Genomic DNA, 20,837 nt, shown 5'->3' on the forward strand with positions numbered 1-20,837 from the left:
AAATATACTTTTAATTTTCTCCACAAGAATTACACAAAAAATGCATAATACTGTAGCATCCTGGGAGAAACATGACATTATAGGTGATATGAAGGATCCTAAAATTTCATAACTTGAGCTCACAGATCTAGAGTAATATAATTTTGAAAATAAATTACTCTTGAAAGATTTCTGGAAGACATTTAACAGGATAACAATTTTTCCTAATTTAACGTAAAAAATATACTCAATGTAATATATAAATTTCATCTAAGGACAGACTTGTTAAATATTACTGGTACATGACATTCATACCCCACACTAGATGGGTATAGTTACTGATGACTGTTATAGTTACTGGTACAGTACTGGTGCATGGTATCCATACCCATGCCAGATGGACCATACTGATGACTGTTGTAGTTACTGGTACTGGTGCATGGTATCCATACCCATGCCAGATGGACCATACTGATGACTGTTGTAGTTACTGGTACTGGTGCATGGTATCCATACCCATGCCAGATGGACCATACTGATGACTGTTGTAGTTACTGGTACTAGTGCATGGTATCCATACCCATGCCAGATGGACCATACTGATGACTGTTGTAGTTACTGGTACTGGTGCATGGTATCCATACCCATGCCAGATTGACCATACTGATGACTGTTGTAGTTACTGGTCGTACTGAGGATCCCGCGCCGATTACGGTATTTTTGTTGCTTTGTCATCTGAAGTAGTAAGACAACATGGATAAACATTAACAGGGTGATTTAGGAAGATGTTTGTTAAAGATAATTTTTTTTTAACCTACAGTACATAGATTAACTTTCTCTTAATTTTATCTTAATTTACAGTACATATGCATTCAGTTAGGAGATCCTTCCTCAAACTATTTCACCTGCAGATATACACTACATTGCTTACGTCTTACACACAACAATTACTTTCTGTGGAGCCCCCCTCCAGCTCCTGGGAGCTTTCTGGGCTGATATGTATGTATTAGACCGTGGCATCAGTCAATTCGATTGGAATTCTAGTCCACCGGGGACCACGAGCCAGAACTTGGCCCCCTTCAGAGAGGCACGAGGAGCAATGGCCTATAGAAATCTCCATGTGGTTGGAAGCATTCCGTGTCTGCCATCGACTGGGTTAGTCACCCAGAAAGGTAGACATTCCCCCCAAAAAACCTGGGTCAAATAAAATTCCACCAGAATTTTGGCATCAGCCAAAATTCCATTTGGGTCAAAATTGCTACCAAAAGTCGAACCATCAAGCAGAACTCCCCAATCCGCAAACAAGCATGACGTCATAACTGCCGTTTTGCTGCTGTCTGCGCATCTCCCCTCTTCCCGGGATGGGGAAGGGGGGAGCCCCAGACCCCTGCGCTGGCTATCCAACCCCCAGTTCTGAGGCTGATGTGTCGAGTGGCGGTCGTTCAACTTTGGCTTCTGTCTCTGTGCAGTGCTGTGCCTTTGTGGTGGTGTGTGACCTAGGAGTAATTCACAGTCGATGCCTTTCGGCAGGACTGGTCGAGATGGGGTTACCTTTTAACTCTTTCCCCAGTTCCGCTGTTGTTTCTGGTTCTGGCTCGGTTGGAGACTTACCAGGGAGAGAGTTGTCCTGCTGGCCCCTTGGTGGTTGGCCCAGCCTTGGTTTCTGGCGCTGCTTGCTCCGTGTCCAAACCCAGAGACTTTTCCATGGCTCTGCTTCTTCCAGCAGATTGGTCCAGTCCGGTATGTGGCTGGTTTGATCTTCTCCTCCGATCTCTTTGTCTGGTCTTTCTGATGTGGGTCTATCACCTCTTTGTCTGGTCTTTCTGATGTGGGTCTATCACCACTTGTACAGTGATCAGGTAGCTTCATTGATAATGTTCCACCTGCGTGTTTCGTCTCGGCAGCGGCATGTTGTTTCTTGGTGGTCCTTTCGTCATTTTTTGTCTCTTCGTAGGTTGTCTTTGATTTCGGATAGAACTATTTTGTACTTTCTCTCTTGGCTGTTTCAGGATCGACATCTTATGCCGAATACTGTCGCCTCGTATTGTGCGGCACTGGCGGAGCCGCTCCAGCTTGCATTCGGGGAGGATGTTACTTCCGCTCCGTTTCGTAAGCTGTCCCCCCCTTCGCCCTCCTGAGGAGGGGGGAGCAGCGCAGACAGCGGCGCAGTGGCAGTTGTGACGTCATACTTGTTTGCTTGTTTTTGGCTTAGAGAGTTCTGCTTAATAGTTAGGCTTTCGGTAGCAATTTTGAACCAAGTGGAGTTTGTTTTGGGACGACTACCTTTCTGGGTGCCTAACCCGATTGATGGCAGACATGGAATGCTTCCAACCATATGGAGATTTCTATAGGACATTGCTCCTCATGCCTCTCTGAGGGGGACAGGTTCTGGCTCGTGGTCCCTGGTAGGTAAGAACTCCAATTGAATTGACTGATGCCACAGTCTAATACATATATATCAGCCCAGTAAACTCCCGGGAACTTCCGGGACTCACCCAGAAAATGGTGTTTCATTACATTCAACGCTGGTTTTGTGCTTTTTATACAGGAGACAGGCTTAATTAAATATCAATTTATCTGTCTACACAAATAACAAAACAGAAAGCAAAGATATAATTAAAATGGTTAATGTGCCTAAAATCATTTTGTTTAGGATTTCAAGATATTTAGCAGTAAGACATTGAAGCCATTTAACTACATGTAGTAAAGAGAGAGCTCAATACAGGTGAAGGTAAAGGAAATTAACTATAATCCTATAATCAATGAAAATTATTTCTTAAAGTTTTGTCTCACTGATTTGATGTATCTGAAAATACATATAAATTTCATAGTTAACTGGACATGAGTAAAATATTGGCTGATCTTGATAAAATTAGGCTTTGAGTATTTATGGAAAAGTGGGGAGGAGTATTGAGAGAGTTTATACATTTAGAGAGGAGTATAAAGCTCCCCAACACTATAACCAGATGCGAGTACTAACAGAAAAACCGCGTTATAATACAGATCACGGACTGAAGAGGAACCATAAACTGAGAAGAAAGAAAGGGGAGAACATGGTTAAGAGACCAGGAGGGCTCAGGCAGCAAATGACCAAGTTGAAGGCAAAACAATGCATGAGATAGATTCGTGAATCAAGCCGAGGCAGGACTGATGCCAAATGAAAGCAGCAGTGGCTCCATCAGTGCCCTATGATAAGGAGCAAGAGATGTCGGTCGAGAAACAAGTAACAAAGGAAAGAAAGAACCACCAGAACAGAATCGGAAGAATGACGATACCAAGCGGCTTCATACTGCTGCCAGGAAAACGAATGCTGGTGGGATATCTTCAATTCGGCCACTTGCTCACCATATAGATGACAATAAAACACGTCAGAAAGACCAGATGTGAAGAGTCGAGAAGTTTGAACCAGCAAGGTGTGTCATTGTGCTCCATGGCTCTACCTTTCTGAAAGAAGCAGAGCCATGGAAACATTACTGGGTTCGGATTTTGTGCAAGCAGCAACATAAAGTAAGGCTAAGCTGGCCACCAGGAAGAAACCTGGAGAAACTGCTGGATAGGGGACAAGAGGTAAAGGAACCCCCACTGCAACTAATCAAACTGAAAGGTTTCCACTGTGAGGGTCTTGCAATTAGGGAACAGAGCCATGTAGAAAGGAATGTGCCAATTCCTAGCCGACACAGAGATGAACATCAGGGCCTTGTCAGAAACAGGCCCGTGGGGACATTGATCCCCGAAATCAACGCAAGGTAATCGCAAGATAACCGCAAGGTAAGGGGCACTCGAATATTTTCATATGATTATGTTGCAAAGCCACTGCAAGGAGGCAGTGTTGACAGTTCACTCCTATGAGATGAGAAGTGAGAGACCATCTGTGAAAATAATGGACACTTCTTGAACATGAACAGTGTGGAAAACCAAACCCTGAGAAGCCAGCAGACAAGCTAAATGAAGCATCCAGCTCCAAAAGAGAAATGGACTGAGGGGAACCTCCCTGGTTCAGACACTGAACCACAAGGGAACAGTCTGAATGGAACTGGGGCATGAAGCCAGGCAGAATCTGAATTCTCCTCTGAGCATACCGCATGGCTGCAAACTTGAATACACCATACTGTGTGCCCAACATAACAGACCTGACCAATGGTCCTGGGCAGTGCTGGTCACAAAGCCCCGGCCCAGGGATATTGGTTAGGTCCTCTGCTCAAAACCTAAGAGCATGGGCTCCATGCTCTGTCTCCCTTCGGACTGTTCCCCCATGATTCATTGCCTCAAATGGCAGGGGTTCACTTAATCCCTTGCACTTTAGAGCTGGAAGCTTCGAGTAGCTCTTCTATGAGGTTCTTGGGGTTTGGCACTCTGTGCTCTTCATGTTCAGGGAGTGTACAATGTACTCATATATGGTCTGTATTGGATCCTTCACATCTCATCTCCATGGAGTAGTCTGTTGATGCCTTCTCCTTCTTTTGGCTTTGCAAGATATGGCTCTTTTTGCATTGGTGTGGAATTGGTGCCTTCCTCTGTAAGCGGCTCCATTCCCTGATTGTGAGGGAACTCTTTTTTCCCAGTCCAGTTGTCCTGGCCAAGTTGGAGTCCTACAAGGGAAGAGTAGTCCTTCTGGCTCCTTGGTGGCTACACCAGCCTTGGTTTCAGGCACCGCTTGTTCAGTGCTATCAGAGGATCAGCACAGTGACTTAATTCGCTGGTTCACACTTCTTAGCTCTTCACGTCTGGAGAATTTGAAGCATTTTTATCTCCATCCTTATGCCAATCAGGTAGCCTCTTTCGTAGTGTCTCACCTACATTTCTCATCTAGTGGCAATAAGAGGCTTTTGTGATGCCCCTTTCACCACATCCTTTCCCCTTTTTTGTTGTTCTTAGGTTTCCGAGTGTGTGGTGCTCTCCTTTCTTGAATGGCATCTCACACTGTTGCCTCGTGCAGTGCGGAGCTGGTAGAACCACTGCAGCTTGTGTTCAGTGTGAATACTATCTCAGCTCCATTTCACAGGCTGCCTCGTGCTGTGTTTCACCTCTGGCCTGCTCATGTGCTGCCTGCCCTGCTTGGTCTCTGGACTGTAACTGTACTCTTTCTTTTCTTTCTTTCTTCTCGCTTCACTGTGTCCCCTTCAGTTTGTGATTCTTTTTCCTAGGTCTTGATTTTGGTGTCTCTTGCTTCTGGTTCCAGGGTCAGGGAGATTCATGCCCTACTCAGGTGGCAAGGTCTCTGTTTCTTTGGCATTGGTTGGCATTTTGTTTGATTGCAGTTAGCTCCTTTTCTGGCGAAGGACAAGTCTTTGCATCAATAACTAATCTTGAAGTTACCTTGAGATGATTTCGGGGCTTAGCAACCCTGTGGCCCGGTCGTCGACCAGGCCTCCTCGCTGCTGGACTGGTCAACCAGGCTGTCGGACACGACTGCTCACAGCCTGACGTATGAATCACAGCCTGGTTGATCAGGTATCTTTTGGAGGTGTTTGTCAAGTTCTCTCTTGAAAACTGAGAGGGGTCGGCCTGTTATGCCCCTTATGTGCAGTGGAAGCGTGTTGAACCGTCTCGGGCCTCTGATGTTGAGTTCTCCCTCAGAGTACCTATTGCACCTCTGCTTTTCAACAAGGGGTATTCTGCATATCCTGCCATGTCTTCTGGTCTCATGTGATGTTATTTCTGTGTGCAGGTTTGGGACCAGCCCCTCTACTATTTTCCACTTGTGTAAATTATTATGTATCTCTCCCACCTGCGCTTAAGAGAATACAGATTTAGGCTCTTTAGTCAGTCCCATTAGTTTAGATGTTTTACTGAGTGCATTCTAACAGTAAAGGATCTCTGCACGCTCTCCAGGTTAACAATTTCTCCAGCTTTGAAAGGGGCTGTCATTGTGCAACAGTACTCCACTATAGAGAGCACTAGAGTCTTGAAAAGTGTCATCATCGGTATAGCATCTCTAGTGTGAAAGGTTCTTGTTATCCAACCTGTCATTTTTCTTACAGTTGTAATGTCTACTTTATTGTGTTCTTTAAAGGTAAGGTCTTCCGGCACCCAAATCCTTAACACTGCCTTTTCGTTCTATGTTATGATTTGACTGCGTTTTGTACGTGGTTTCCGTTTTTATACTGTAATTTAATTTTTTCCGTAGTGCAAGAGCTGGACCTTATCTTCATTAAAATGCACATTAATGACACTATGTAAAAGACACATTGAACACTTTATGTAGGGCATACATAAATCTGTGTATCTATGTATCTAGGTTAGCTTAGCATTTTAAAAGCACAGAATCACCTTCTGTGGTTGATTGTTCAATAAATCCCTGAACTATATATTTAACACATCTCTAACCCTGTCCATGGAGGACAGAAGAAAATGTATATATGCTTGTTAGCATTGTAAATGTGTGGCCACGTCTGTGGTAGGGGAAAAAAAAAATCTTCATTAAACACCATATTATTTTGTGTAGCCCATAGAAAGACCAAAGGACTTCCGACTGAGCTCTTTGGCTGGAGGTGCATCATGTGGTGTGTCTGGTGGCGGCGTTCTACCACTACCTTCATTGCACCAATTCTGTTTCTGTGGACACTTTGTAGGTTGATCTTGTTTTCTTGGTTCCCTGTTCTAAGGCTCATATTCCTCAGATCATCCAGTGTTACTAAGTCAAGCCAGCCTGCGGTCTACTCTCGTGGCCATGATGTTCGGAAGTATGCCGCTCTCTCAACCGTTTGCTAATACAGCGTACTGTATGTCCTCGGTTGATATTTGGGCACAGGAGTTTTGGAGGCTTAACAGGGTTCTGGAATTGAGTATTTGGTGAATGGAGCCAAGCCTCGACATCCTTGTGTGGCCTTAGATCATGTCTCTCATCCTGGGGTCTCTCCTTCATCCTGACCTGTGCACTTCTCCCTCCTCCCTCATAAGTTCCTTTGTGTTCTTTCTTCTCTGTCAGTATTTAACTATAGGGAGCCACAAGGGACTTTCCCCAGAAAACCAACATTGAATGTAATGTCAATTTTGAGATTAGCCCCAGTGGTTCCCTATCCCTCCCCATTCTTCCAGGTTATTGGGTTGGTCTTCTTTGTGCATGTGCCCCCCTCCCTCCCTACAAATAAGTGGGGGAGGAGGGGTGAATGAGCTCACACTAGTTTCAAGACATTGAATCATTTGTTTACATAGTTGGGGGAGTTCATTGGGAAGGTTATGAGGCTTAGGTCTTTTTTAAACCCAGCAGTGATTTGCTTTGACTCGCTGACTTTCTGGTTGCCTTCCCTGGTAAGGTGGCAAAATGTCACCTCTTCTTGCACCTCTGTGAGAAATGGGGGTGGGGCAGGTTCCGGCTCTGATCCCTTGTAGGCTTAAAAACTCCACACCTGATGCAGCGTAGTAGATGGGAACTATCTCAGTGTATAGCTTCAAGGAGCCAAGGAGCCACCGGGCCTCATCTAAAAATTGGTATTTTATTACATTCAGTCTGGTTTTGGGGGATTATAACACATACACACAAAACACCAGCGTTGAATGTAATGAAACACCATTTTCTGGATGAGACTTGGAGACTCCCCGAAGCTATCCAGGCTGAAATGGATATATTAGCTTTCTGGCATCAGTCAATGTGCATGGAGTTCTTGCCTACTGGGGACCACGAGCCAGAACCTGGCCCCCCTCAGAGAGGCATGGGGAGTAATGGCCTATAGAAACCCCTGTGTTGTTGGGAGCATTCTATGTCTGCCATCGACCGGGACAGGCACCCAGAAAGGTAGGCGCCTCAAAACAAACCAATATTCTGGTGAAAATATTGCTATCGAAAGCCGAACGAATAGACAGAACTTCCCAAATGAAAATTAACAAACTAGCATGACGTTATCACGTTGCCGCGTTGCTGTCTGTGCACTCCACCCCCCGGAGGGGAAAGAGGGAGCCCCAGACCCTCGAGCCTACGAGCCACCAGAGGGAGAGACAAGGAAGCGGTCCGAGTGTCCCACACACGACACAGCCAAGACCGAACCTGAGAAGGAACCAGATGGGACTTCTGCCAGTTCACCAGGAAATCGAACTCTGCGAGCTGGGAAAGAACCAAATCCCTGGCGAGCAGACACGTGGACTAGCTGGGAGCCCACAACAGCCAGTCGTCGAGGTAGGTCAGAACATGAACACCTAACACACGCAAGCAAGCCACCACAACCTGGGCAAGGTGTGTGAAAACACTAGGAGCCAGATTCAAACCGAATGGAAAGCAACAAAAGCAGTAACTCTGATGCCCCACAACAAAACCGAGCCAGTCCCTGAACCTCGGATGAATCGGGACGTGCCAATGTTCGTCCTTGAGGTCCAGGGACACCATCCAAGTGTCTGGCTCCAACAGAAGACGGACCTGGGATAGAGTAGTCATCCGAAGGGACGGACAATAAACCCACGGATTCAGACAGAACAAGTCCAGAATGAACCTGAGGTCCGTTCAGTTCCGTTTTGTGACTGGAAACAGGCAGGAAACCCACCTGAGGGACAAGGACGTTTCGACCACACCCAAGTGACCCCACTCCGAGATGACCTGACAGAGTGCAGGAGAAGAGGCATGCCCCACCATCCCCAAACCCCCGGAAGGAGGGGCCACCCAACGCCACCACAGGCTGCACAAAATGACCCGAAAGCCCACAAATCGTGAGACCAGGCATGGGCAAACAGAGCAAGCCTCCCCCGCACTGCCTTGTCAATGGGACGAACCGCAAGGAGGGAGAAGAAACCCAGGGCGAAAGCCAGCAGACCACACGTGCGCAAATCCTCTGCGACCAGTGCAGCCAAAAGGGAAGGAACTTGCACATGAAGCTGCATCACACCAACATCTCACAGAAGGGAAGGGGCGACCAAGCACGCATTGAGATTGCTCAAATTCGCCCCCTCCCCCACCTTTGCAATGCTGTCTGAGCCTCCCGCCACTAGCGTGTGAGATCGACAGAATATATGCTAAGCCTCCAAAAAGAAGAAAGGGCAGTCTGCTAACCAGGACACCTCTGGAACTTTGTAACGAACTCAGTAAGGACACGAAGATCCATACACAGAGGAACTCGGATCCATTATGAAAGCATAATCCGGGTTGCACAGGAGGTAAGCCGCAAGGGCTTCCCACACCACATGGGATGGGATGCGAGAAGCCGAAAACCTCCGAAAGAACGGAATCATAGAACCGACGAGATCACGGAACTGAACCCAGGGCGGGGCAAACTCCAAATACAATTCGTATGAGGGAGCAAAAGAGAACCCCTCTCCTTGTAACACCAAGCCCCACTCCGAGGGTATAAAAACCCAGGCGGGGTCCAACAGGGCCCAAGACCCCCAAGTCAACCCATCCCCCGCCTTGGGAACCTAACCCCGAGGACCCAGGGCCGAGCCGTCCTCCAAACCCCCCCACCTCTGAAGAAAAGGCAAGAGCAGCCGAAAAAGCAGGAACGAAGGGGGCCCCACTGGTCAGACCCAGAAGCTTCAGCAGGACGACTAGGCTCGATTGCCTCCACCGCCACCCCGGAAGAGAACTTTCACAGGACTGCCCGTGTCTCAACACCAACTAAACCCTGCCCCGACTCCAAAACCCTCAGGCATTTTGGAGCCAGCAGCAAGGGGGAAGGAACCAGATGAACAACCTAAGGGGAAGGACAAGGAGGGGTGGACGGAATCAAAGTCGAAGCGACTCCCACCCCCCAAGTCCAGGTCCCTATAAACAAAATGGGACAGTCTCGGGGCATCCAGGGAAGCAACCAACCTATTGCGTTGCAGCAAGCTAAACTGAACAAGCAATGCCTCAGCTTCCTGCATCTGGATATCATGATCAGTAGCTTGGGTAAATTGGAGTACATACAAACAACAAACTTTGCATGCCTCCGGGTCAAAAGAACCACCGACCCTACAGGCAGCATGGCGGAGGCACAACTGGTGGATTGTCACCCTGAGACAAGGGGACAGAGCAACTGTCAACCTCGCCCGAAGAGAGAAGGGACTATGGTCGCATCCACTGGAACAAGGAGCCCAAGGAGCCCCCCCAAGGAGCCCAAGGTGGCCCCCAAGCCCCAAGGGCAGTATTTACAGGGCATATAAGCAAGGAATCCCTGGGCACATGCAGCCCGAGTACTTGAAAAATAATACTCCTTGCTCGCACACTGACCGTAGAGACAGGACAACGCAACAAGGCACAAAAACTGAGACAAAATCTGGAACCAGAGGCACACGACCTAGCCAGCAACACATCAACCAAGAACTGAAGAGTGGATCACTGGCATGAGGGTCTGGAGCTCCCCCTTTCCCCTCCCGGGGGAGGGATTGCGCAGACAGCGGCAAGGCAACGTGATAATGTCATGCTAGTTTGCTAATTTTCATTTGGGGAGTTTTGGCCACTCATTCGGCGTTCAGTAGTAATATTTTCACCGGAATAGGTTTTTTTTTTGGGGGGGCGCCTACCTTTCTGAGTGCCAGACCCGGTCGATGGCAGGCATAGAACGTTCCCAACCACATGGGGGTTTCTATATGCCATTGCTCCTCACGCCTCGCTGGGGGCCAGATTCTGGCTCGTGGTCTCCGGTATGCAAGAACTCCATGCACTTTGACTGATGCCAGAAAGTTAAACATATCCATTCAGCCTGGATAGCTCCAGGGAGCCGACGGGCTCCCCCCAGAAAATATATGCTAATTTGTTCATATACGTAATAATGTATGAATGGACAGCAGGTGGACATTGGTACCACTGTATGCCAATCTATGAAAATGGTGGGGCATTTAAAGTACAAAGGAAATTATTTCAATACTGTACTGTACATGTAGGTGAGATTTAGAAACAAAATAACTTGCACTGGGATTACTATTCTAAGTCTAGAGAAGGCATCAAGAATTATACTATTTAAAAAGAAATTACCATTGTAATCATATCATTAACTAACCTCATCCTTAAGCTCTGTTAATTGATAAACAAGGCTGTCAACTAAAGCTTGGGTGCGATCCAGTTTGGCATTAAGGCACCGTACTTCATTCAATTCACCTTCTGTTTCCCCAATGCTCAGTGACATTGCTCTCATCCGTGGGAACCAATTTAAGTCTTTCTCCTGAAAAATAAAATATAAATTTGGCTTATGGAGCCATTTTTATTAAATGAACACTGTTTAAATAGTATGGAGGAATACCAAGTGGTGGTGATAATGTCGAGCTAAAATGCCAAGCCCACATGAGGGCTTTGTGGTGGTTGGATCGTTGGTGGTTACCTCACGCTATCTTGCTGAGATTGCTCCGTACTAGAAGGTCACATTAGCGGTGGGAGTTGTGTTTGGCCTACTGTGGACCAGAGCCAGAACCTGGCCCCCTCACAAGAGGTCCAGGGAGTGGGTGACAATCCGTCACCCCACCGGAAAAAGCCTTCACAAAGCCAGAGAGGCTTTACAGTCAGCTGGAGGCTTCACAGAAAACAAACCTCCAAAACTTCTAAACAATCTTGAAATGGTTCACTAGAAGATAAAAGAAAAAGAGGGAGATATGATCACCACTTTCAAAATACTAACAGGAATCGACCAAATTAACAAAGAGGAATTCCTGAAACGGCAACTTCATGAACAAGCACACACAGATTCAAGCTTAGGAAACAAAGATGCCAAAAAACTATTATAAAGTTTTCTTTTGCAAACAGAGTGGTGGACGGGACAAGCTAAGTAAGAAGGTGGTGGGGGCCAAAGCTGTCTGTAGTTTCAAAGCGTTATACAACAGTGCTGGGAAGACGGGACACCACAATCGTAGCTCTCATCCTGTAACTACACTTAGGTAATTACATAGCAAGCAGTTCACTCAAACTAGCTCAAAACTCATTAGTAGTGATTACTATCACCAGGTGGCCCAGCCCCAGCCCTCAGCTGGCTTTCCAGGTCATTACTATCACCAGGTGGCCCAGCCCCAGCCCTCAGCTGGCTTTCCAGGTCATTACTATCACCAGGTGGCCCAGCCCCAGCCCTCAGCTGGCTTTCCAGGTCAGTTCCATGGCTGATGAACAACCCCAACTCCACATGATTGAAGCAATCCGCCGCCCCCCCCCCCCACACACACACACACACACACACCTCAGTTCAAGCAATGAACCACTGGGAGCAGTTGAGTGAAGCTGGAGCACTAAGATAAGAAAAAGCCAATTCCTCTTTAGGGCATACCACACAGTTGCACACTCATGCACCATACTGTGTGCCCGCAGGAACAGACTCGACCAGGTGGCCTAGTGAACGCTGGTCACGAAGCCTTAACCCAGAGGTAAGGCGTGTGTGTGAACACATCCAGCGACAGGGATGGATGTTGCCATGGAACTGAACCCAGAAAAAGCCGAAGGGAAAACTGGCAAAGCAAAAGCCAAAGAAGAGTGGGAGGGGTCCAAACCTGGAGGTGGCAGAATGGACAGAACTAGAGAAACTGTTACAATGCTCTGAGACAAATCTTACCCCAGGGAAACGACAATGCAAGTAAAGTTCTGGCTCCTGCACAACCTTTTGACCAACTGCCAAGTGACCTGAGGCCAATCCAACGCCAGATGGCGATGAAACTACAGGAGCAAAGCTGCTGGAGGAAGGGAAAGACACACCAACCAAGTCTTAAACAAGACCCAGCCAGGTCCGAACCTGGGACAGAATCAACTGGGACTTCCTCCAGTTCACACGCCCACAAACAGTGGCACAAGGAGCTAGCCTTCCACAACATATGATTGTGATTTTGAGAAAAGGAGGAACCCTTCTCAGAAAGTTCAATGGCCTGGGAATCTGATCCACAGAAAGGACATAACACAAATATCAACAAGTGAGAACTCAACTCGAATAGATTACCTCCGATAGGAGACAGAACCTTGAGTGAAAAACAGCTGATCAATAGTTTGGAAGAAAAAAGCCACCATGGAAACAACCCGAGAGACGATCTCTTCCAATAAGAGGGGGATAAAAAGCTGGAGCGGTCTAAAGGGCAAGAGACCAAGTGGAATCTAAAGAATGGGCCAACATGGTCCTCTGCAATAAGGACTCTAGATAGCTGCAAATAGAGCTGCTACTTGCCCACATCCTTGGAAGGTGCCAGAGAAAACAGACAACTCAGGAGCAGAGTAACAGAAGCCATGCTCAGGAACACCTGAAAGATGGAGTTCACCTCCCATCAATCAAGCGTGCAGGTCCGACGGAATCCCTGCCAAGCCCTCAAGGAAGAGAGATGGTTGTTAGCTAGCCGGTAAGAACTTGAACCTCATGCTGCAACCAATAAGCAGACAGAGACCTGTACTCAAAAGAGGCCAGGTCCATCATAGCAAAAAATGTCCATGCTCTATAGGAGGTACCAAAGGAAATCTGCACGTACTACAAAAGGTGCAGCGCAGGAGGATGGATCCTCTGGGTAAATCCAAGGCATCATACGGGACTCAGAACTGAACTCAAGGGGGAAGCAACTGATTGATCCAACTCATACATACAAGAAATATAAAATGTTCCCCCTGCAACAAAAGACCCTCCATAAAGAAGACTAAGATCCATGAAGTGCTGAAAGGCACCCAAAGGCATTGCTCGGGCTTTCCCCATCAATCCTGGAAGCCTACCATGATGGCTTTGAGACAGAACCAAACTCCTCACCCAACACCTGAGACAAGATGTTGTCCTCCCAAGGAGGCGGCTTGGGGCAGGGAGAGGGGGGAGGGGCAGAGGTGTGGTTGTAAAAATGAATACCCTAAACCCTCAATAGGACTGGAAGGCTCAACTGCTCTTGCCATAGATGTAGATGGTACTACCCAGAGAAAAGGTTGTTACACCCTGGGCTAAACCCTGGCCCAACTCTGAAACCCTCAGTTGCTTTGGAACCAAAACTAGAGGGAAAAGAAGTGGGGGGGACCGGAAGCAGGGTGTAACAAGGGTGGTTGCAATGACAGGAAGAGGAGGTTCAGACTTTAGTCTATGTGGAGGTCAACAATATTTTCAATTCTGGGTCCCTAAACACCACAGCAGTCAACTTTTGAGCATCCAGCGAATCAATATGCCACAAGTGCCTAACACAAGCAAACATAGCTCGAAAAGTTGCAGCTGCCTAAAACGTCTTGAACTGGGAGGCAGAATCTGTCAACGTAGAGACCCAGTGAGAACACACCACACAAGATTCAGGATCGTAGGTGACACCGACCCAACAGGTAGCATGGAAAGGGGATGGGGGGTGTAGAATACACACACACTCCTCAAACTGACACTCAGTGTGGGAGGGCTCAATGAGCCGATCAATACGGATCACATAAGAAACTCACAGGGAATTCCCAGGGGTCTCAAGGACCTTAACCAAGCAGTCACCCCCAGGCACTTGGGGTGCCTGGGGGCTCCTCACTGGAACAACAGATACCAACTGCAGCCAAAACTACCAAACTATGAGTGGCAACCATGGCATGCCATATCAACAAGAACATAACCTCAGTGCACTCTACAACAACCATGGCATGCCATATCAACAAGAACATAACCTCAGTGCACTCTACAACAACCATGGCATGCCATATCAACAAGAACATAACCTCAGTGCACTCTACAACAACCATGGCATGCCATATCAACAAGAACATAACCTCAGTGCACTCTACAACAACCAAAGTATGCTCCCCCCCCCTCCCCCAGCCAAGGGTTGAAACCGAGGAATGATGGATCCTTCTATGGCTCAAGTTGAGGCTCTCTGCTTTGGTGGCCAGGCCTCTCAGGGGCAAACTCCCGAGCAAGGGCAGTGTCAGCAGGCACACAGGAAGAAAGCCCTCAGTGCATGCAGCCTGAAACACAAGAGTTAGACCCATAACAAGCCAGAACCAAAACACACATGTGAAGCTTATACTACCAGAAGAAACAATACACAAAGTAAATGACCTAGGCAGCACAACAGTTCAACAATGGCTGAAATTTAGCTTGAAGTAATCTGTCAGTAATCTGACGGACCAGAAGCACTATAAGCAGCACCACACTGTGTGCCATCAGCAATAACAACTGACTTGGGAAGCTGGCCGAGGGCCGGGTTGTAATCGGTAATAACGAGTTTCGAGCTACTATAGTTTATGTGAATCTCTTGTTCTGTGTGAATCATTTGCAGTTGTCTGGTGGTTATGATGCCTCATTGTCTGTGAAGCTCCAGTTGTCTGTAAAGCTGTGCTCACTTTCTAAGAGGCTTTTTCTGTTGGCTTGTCACTTGTTCCCTCCACCTCTGTGAGGAGGGCCAGGGTCTGGCTCTGGTCCCCGGTACGTCAAACACAACTTTTGTGACTGATATGAACCATTTGCATGAAGTAATCTTGGCAAGATAGCTTCAGGAAGTCATTAAGGGGACTCCCTTCAGAAAAACAAAAGATGAAACACAAGCAAAACATTCAGGTTGTGTTGTAGGATATTGTATCTTATACCACAAGGAGCTCTCATCAGAATAAGGGCTGTCTATGAAAATGTCTTCGTTTCGTGTTACAACATATGTATATACAGTATTGAATACCACTAATAATATATATATCATTCCCTATTCTCAGCAATAAGTGCTGACAAAATATTCAGATATTATTAGGTTTAATCCTCTATAGTGGTTGACATGGTATTCACAGACCAGATATTTACACATACAGGTCAAGTTCAAGTACATTTATTGAGACAATAAGATACATCTCAAAAGGATAGAGTGGCTAAGGCTATGTCTACCCTTCTGTCATACAGGTCATTCACCACGGAAATTGGGCACCATGGTGTGTCCTGCCCAGTCCATCCTGGTTCTGCTGTAGTCAGAAGTCAGCTAGGCACATTCACATTTATTAACATTATAAACCTGTATTCTATTAGAAAAAATATTTTTACAAGTCATTCTTCCCCATTGACTTCTATATTTTATTATATTATAGTGTAAATTAAACATATTTCTAGAAGACATAATTGATTAATCCTTAGACAGTGGTTATCATCAATTGTTGAATCACAGAGTAATGCAGTTATCATCACATGAAGATCTAAACAATTATTGTCTGGGTTTTACATGTATGATACAATTATGGATATAATAGGTCTAGTGTATGTGGATGTAATGGAGTTTACCTTGACCCATGACAAAAATCCTGCTACCATTTCATGATACAAATGCTGTTATTGTCATGAAAATTACTGGGGGAATGCTGTCATCATATGAAGATTTGAATAATTATTGTCTGGGTTTTACATGTACCTTGAGGTTACCTTGAGGTACCTTGAGGTACCTTGAGTACAAGCAAGGAAAACCACTCCCAGGACTCTGGGTCCAAGGTGTCACCAACCCAACAAGCAGCATGATGGAGGCACAATAGGTAATTGTCACTCCGAGACAAGGGGACCTGAGACAAGGGGACCTGAGACAAGGGGACCCTCAAACTCGCACAAAACGTGATGGGACACAGGGGACGCATCCAAAGGACCACTGAGCCCCAGTGGGGGTTTCCAGGGCCCTTAGACACTCTGGTAAGAGAAGCCCAGGCAAGGTATGGCTATCTGGCACCCCAAACTACCAAACAAACTACTAAATGCTGAACCAATTGGATGTGTACATTCACAGGGTCCTAGTGGAGGACCACCAAGAACGAACGAACGAACATACATACATACATACATACATACATACATACATACATACATACATACCTGGTTGATGGGGTTCTGGGAGTACTTCTACTCCCCAAGCACGGCCCAAGGCCAAGCTTAACTTGTGAGAGTTTGGTCCACCAGGCTGTTGCTTGGAGCGGCCCGCAGGCCCACATACCCACCACAACTTGGTTGGTCCGGCACTCCTTGGAGAAAATTATCTAGTTTTCTCATGAAGATGTCCACAGTTGTTCCGGCAATATTTCTTATGTTCGCTGGGAGGATGTTGAACAACAGTTTTCTTTGATTGTGCCTATGGCACCTCTGCTCTTCACTGTTTCTATTCTGTATTTACTTCCATATCGTTCACTCCAGTATGTTGTTATTTTACTGTGTAGATTTGGTACCTGGCCCTCCAGTATTTTCCATGTGTATATTATTTGGTATCTCTCTCGTCTTCTTTCTAGTGAGTACATTTGGAGAGCTTTGAGACGATTCCAATATTTTAGGTGCTTTATTGCGTCTATGCGTGCCGTATATGTTCTCTGTATTCCCTCTATTTCAGCAATCTCTCCTGCTTTGAAGGGGGAAGTGAGTACTGAGCAGTACTCAAGACGGGACAACACAAGTGATTTGTATAGTACAACCTTACATACATACATACATACATAATACATACATACATACATACATACATACATACATACATACATACATACATACATACATACATACATACATACATACATACATACATACATACAAACAAGGGTTAACAACACAGAGGGCAAATCCCCCCACCAGGCAGGAAAAACAAAAACAAAAGAAAAACCTTGCAAGAGCACAACTGGAGGCGGAAGAGAGCCGGCCGCTGTATTATGGTGACAACAAGCTGCACAGTACCTTGCACTCCTGCCAGTGATGAAAACTGCCTCCTACCAAGAGACAAACAGTGGTGCATGAAACACCCCAGCTTTCCCTATGGGCGGGCAATCACCGAGCAGCAAAGACCCCACGGAGGTTATCTTCAGATGATTTTGGAGCTTTTAGTGTCCCCGCGGCCCGGTCCTCGACCAGGACTCCACCCCCAGGAAGCAGCCCATGACAGCTGACTAACACTCAGGTACCTATTTTACTGCTAGGTAACAGGGGCATAGGGTGAAAGAAACTCTGCCCATTGTTTCTCGCCGGCGCCCGGGATCGAACCAGGGACCACAGGATCACAAGTCCAGTATGCTGTCCGCTCGGCCTACCGGCTCCCCAGAGGTAGACCCCAAGAGACTAGTGGAAGATAACCCCAAGCCACAAGGGCAGTACTTACAAGACACCTAGGGAAGGTAACCCTAGGTGCATGCAGCCCAAGTATTGTGAAATTACTCTTGACTCGCACAACACCACAGAACAAGAACACACCACAAGGCACAGCATTGGAAAAGATTCGGAGCTAGAGTCGCACGGTAACACCACGTCTCACATCAGCCACAGAACTGGTGTGTGGATAGCCGGCACGGGGGTCTGGGGCTCCCCCTTCCCCCTCCCGGAAAGGGGAAAAGTTGCACAGACAGTGGCGCGGTGATTGTGGTTACGTCATGCTCGTTTCCTCGTTTTTCGTTTAGAGGAGTTTTGTCCAACAGTTCGGCTTTCAACAGCAATATTGGGTTTATAATATAACAAACCAGATAGGGTTTGTTTTGGGGCGCCTACCTTACTGGATGCCTGACCTGGTCGATGGCAGACATAGAATGCTTCCAACCACACGGGGGCTTCTATAGGTCATTGCTCCTCGTGCCTCTCTGAGGGGGCCAGGTTCTGGCTCATGGTCCCTAGTAGGCTTAAGAACTCCATTTGCTTTGACTGATGCCAGGGTCTAATACATTCATATCAGCCCAGAAAGCTCCGGGGAGCAGAAGGGGCTTCCCCGAGGAAAATATCAATGATTCTCATTTACCTTTACCAAGGTGTAGACATAACTCTCAGGTCCCGTGAATTCTGTAGGATCCTTGACGTTGACTTGAACATAGAAGTAAAGATAGTGCCACATGTTGTGCTCGTGCTTAATGTGATCTTCAAAGTTGACAGCCTTGTTGTCAAAGCTGGAACGTGTTAATCCTAAGAAAGAAATGGAAATATTGTGGGGTTACATGTTCTCTAGCTCTTGCTTACAAATATACTATTACAATTAAATGGCAAACACATCTAAGTGTTCTTCCACTGGCACAATTCAAGTGCCAAATATTTAAGGTCCCAAGAACCAAATATTATGTTTAAATAGTGTATGGGATAATTACTTCAACATGTTTATACAAATGAAAAATTACAAAAAATTAACCAGCAATTGAATGAATGGCTTAAACGATATAATTAAAAAAATGGAAAGAATAACCATTATAAAACTAGCACTAAATATAATGAAATTCCTTTTTCTGGTTGGGCCTCAGTGGCTTCCTGTAGCTATCTGGCTCAGATAACTACACGTATCAGTAACACCAGCCTTAGGAGTCCTTAATGGCCAACTGAATGTACCTTACCTGAATAAAAATTTATTTATTTATTTATTTTACAAAACTTGACATACACCTCATTTACTTCCTTGCCTAACAGCAAGTCTTTCCTGTCAAATTCCTTAAAGAAATGTCTGAGTTCCCCATAATGTCCTCTCCTGAAATATGCTTCAACTTCCTCATTTTCTTCCAAATTATAATGCATTGCATACTTTATTCCCCCCCCCAAAAAATAGTAACTTTTACCTAAGGAAGGTACTGAATGTCAAATATCTCTTCCTCTTTTCTAGTAAATATCAAATCCAGCATGGAGGGAACATCCCCTTCCCTCATCCTCGTAGCTTGTTTAACATGTTGAAACGAATGTTTCTAGGATGAAGTTTACAAATTTACATGTCCAAAAGTTCTCTAGCTTCATATGCCTCCCAGTCTATGGATTTGAAGTTGAAGTCTCCAACTACCAACAGTCGGGATCTATCATTATCTGCTACCACTATAATCTTTCTCATTATTGTTATACGACCCTCTCGTTTATTATCCAGCTCCTCTTTTGTCCATGTATTGCATTGCGGTGGAACACATGTGAGATGGGCAGAGTAGAACGCTGCAGCTGCTTCCTTGAGCATAGGTGCATATAGCTCAAGTAAAGTCACTGAAGCTGCCATGGCAGAACACACGGCACTGCACCTAACCCTGTGCAGGAGCTAAACCAAACATCATGTGGAAGAACACCCATGGGGGAGGGGAAGCAATCAAGTAATCAACTTCATAACAAGAAAGTGGTATAGGAGAAATCCTCTCCTTGGATCAAAAGACTTTCCTTAAATAGAACCAAAATGCAGACGCAATGGACAGACACCCTCTCAAGATCCCCCACAGACACCCTCTCAAGATCCCCCCACAGACACCCTCTCAAGATCCCCCCACAGACACCCTCTCAAGATCCCCCCACAGACACCCTCTCAAGATCCCCCCACAGACACCCTCTCAAGATCCCCCCACAGACACCCTCTCAAGATCCCCCCACAGACACCCTCTCAAGATCCCCCCACAGACACCCTCTCAAGATCCCCCCACAGACACCCTCTCAAGATCCCCCCACAGACACCCTCTCAAGATCCCCCCACAGACACCCTCTCAAGATCCCCCCCCCCACAGACACCCTCTCAAGATCCCCCACAGACACCCTCTCAAGATCCCCCCCACAGACATCCTCTCAAGATCCCCCACAGACACCCTCTCAAGATCCCCCCCACAGACACCCTCTCAAGATCCCCCCACAGACACCCTCTCAAGATCCCCCCACAGACACCCTCTCAAGATCCCCCCACAGACACCCTCTCAAGATCCCCTCACAGACACCCTCTCAAGATCCCCCCACAGACACCCTCTCAAGATCCCCCCACAGACACCCTCTCAAGATCCCCCCACAGACACCCTCTCAAGATCCCCCCACAGACACCCTCTCAAGATCCCCCCCCCCACAGACACCCTCTCAAGATCCCCCACAGACACCCTCTCAAGATCCCCCCCACAGACATCCTCTCAAGATCCCCCACAGACACCCTCTCAAGATCCCCCCCACAGACACCCTCTCAAGATCCCCCCACAGACACCCTCTCAAGATCCCCCCACAGACACCCTCTCAAGATCCCCCCACAGACACCCTCTCAAGATCCCCCCACAGACACCCTCTCAAGATCCCCCCACAGACACCCTCTCAAGATCCCCCCACAGACACCCTCTCAAGATCCCCCCACAGACACCCTCTCAAGATCCCCCCACA

The 20,837-nt window shown here is 46.8% G+C and overlaps 1 protein-coding gene across 1 annotated transcript in view; it reads right to left on the bottom strand.

The window, feature by feature from the left end:
* Positions 1-462: 462 nt before the first annotated feature.
* Positions 463-20,837, bottom strand: part of LOC123753965 (Inositol 1,4,5,-trisphosphate receptor) — a 402,759-nt gene continuing 382,384 nt past the window's right edge. The window contains 3 exon segments of the mRNA XM_069331935.1: positions 463-714; positions 10,881-11,042; positions 18,499-18,659. Coding sequence (XP_069188036.1) covers positions 595-714; positions 10,881-11,042; positions 18,499-18,659 — 443 coding nt within the window. The 3' untranslated portion in view covers positions 463-594.

The sequence above is a fragment of the Procambarus clarkii genome, chromosome 1, assembly GCF_040958095.1.
Source record: "Procambarus clarkii isolate CNS0578487 chromosome 1, FALCON_Pclarkii_2.0, whole genome shotgun sequence".
Lineage (NCBI taxonomy): Eukaryota > Metazoa > Arthropoda > Malacostraca > Decapoda > Cambaridae > Procambarus > Procambarus clarkii.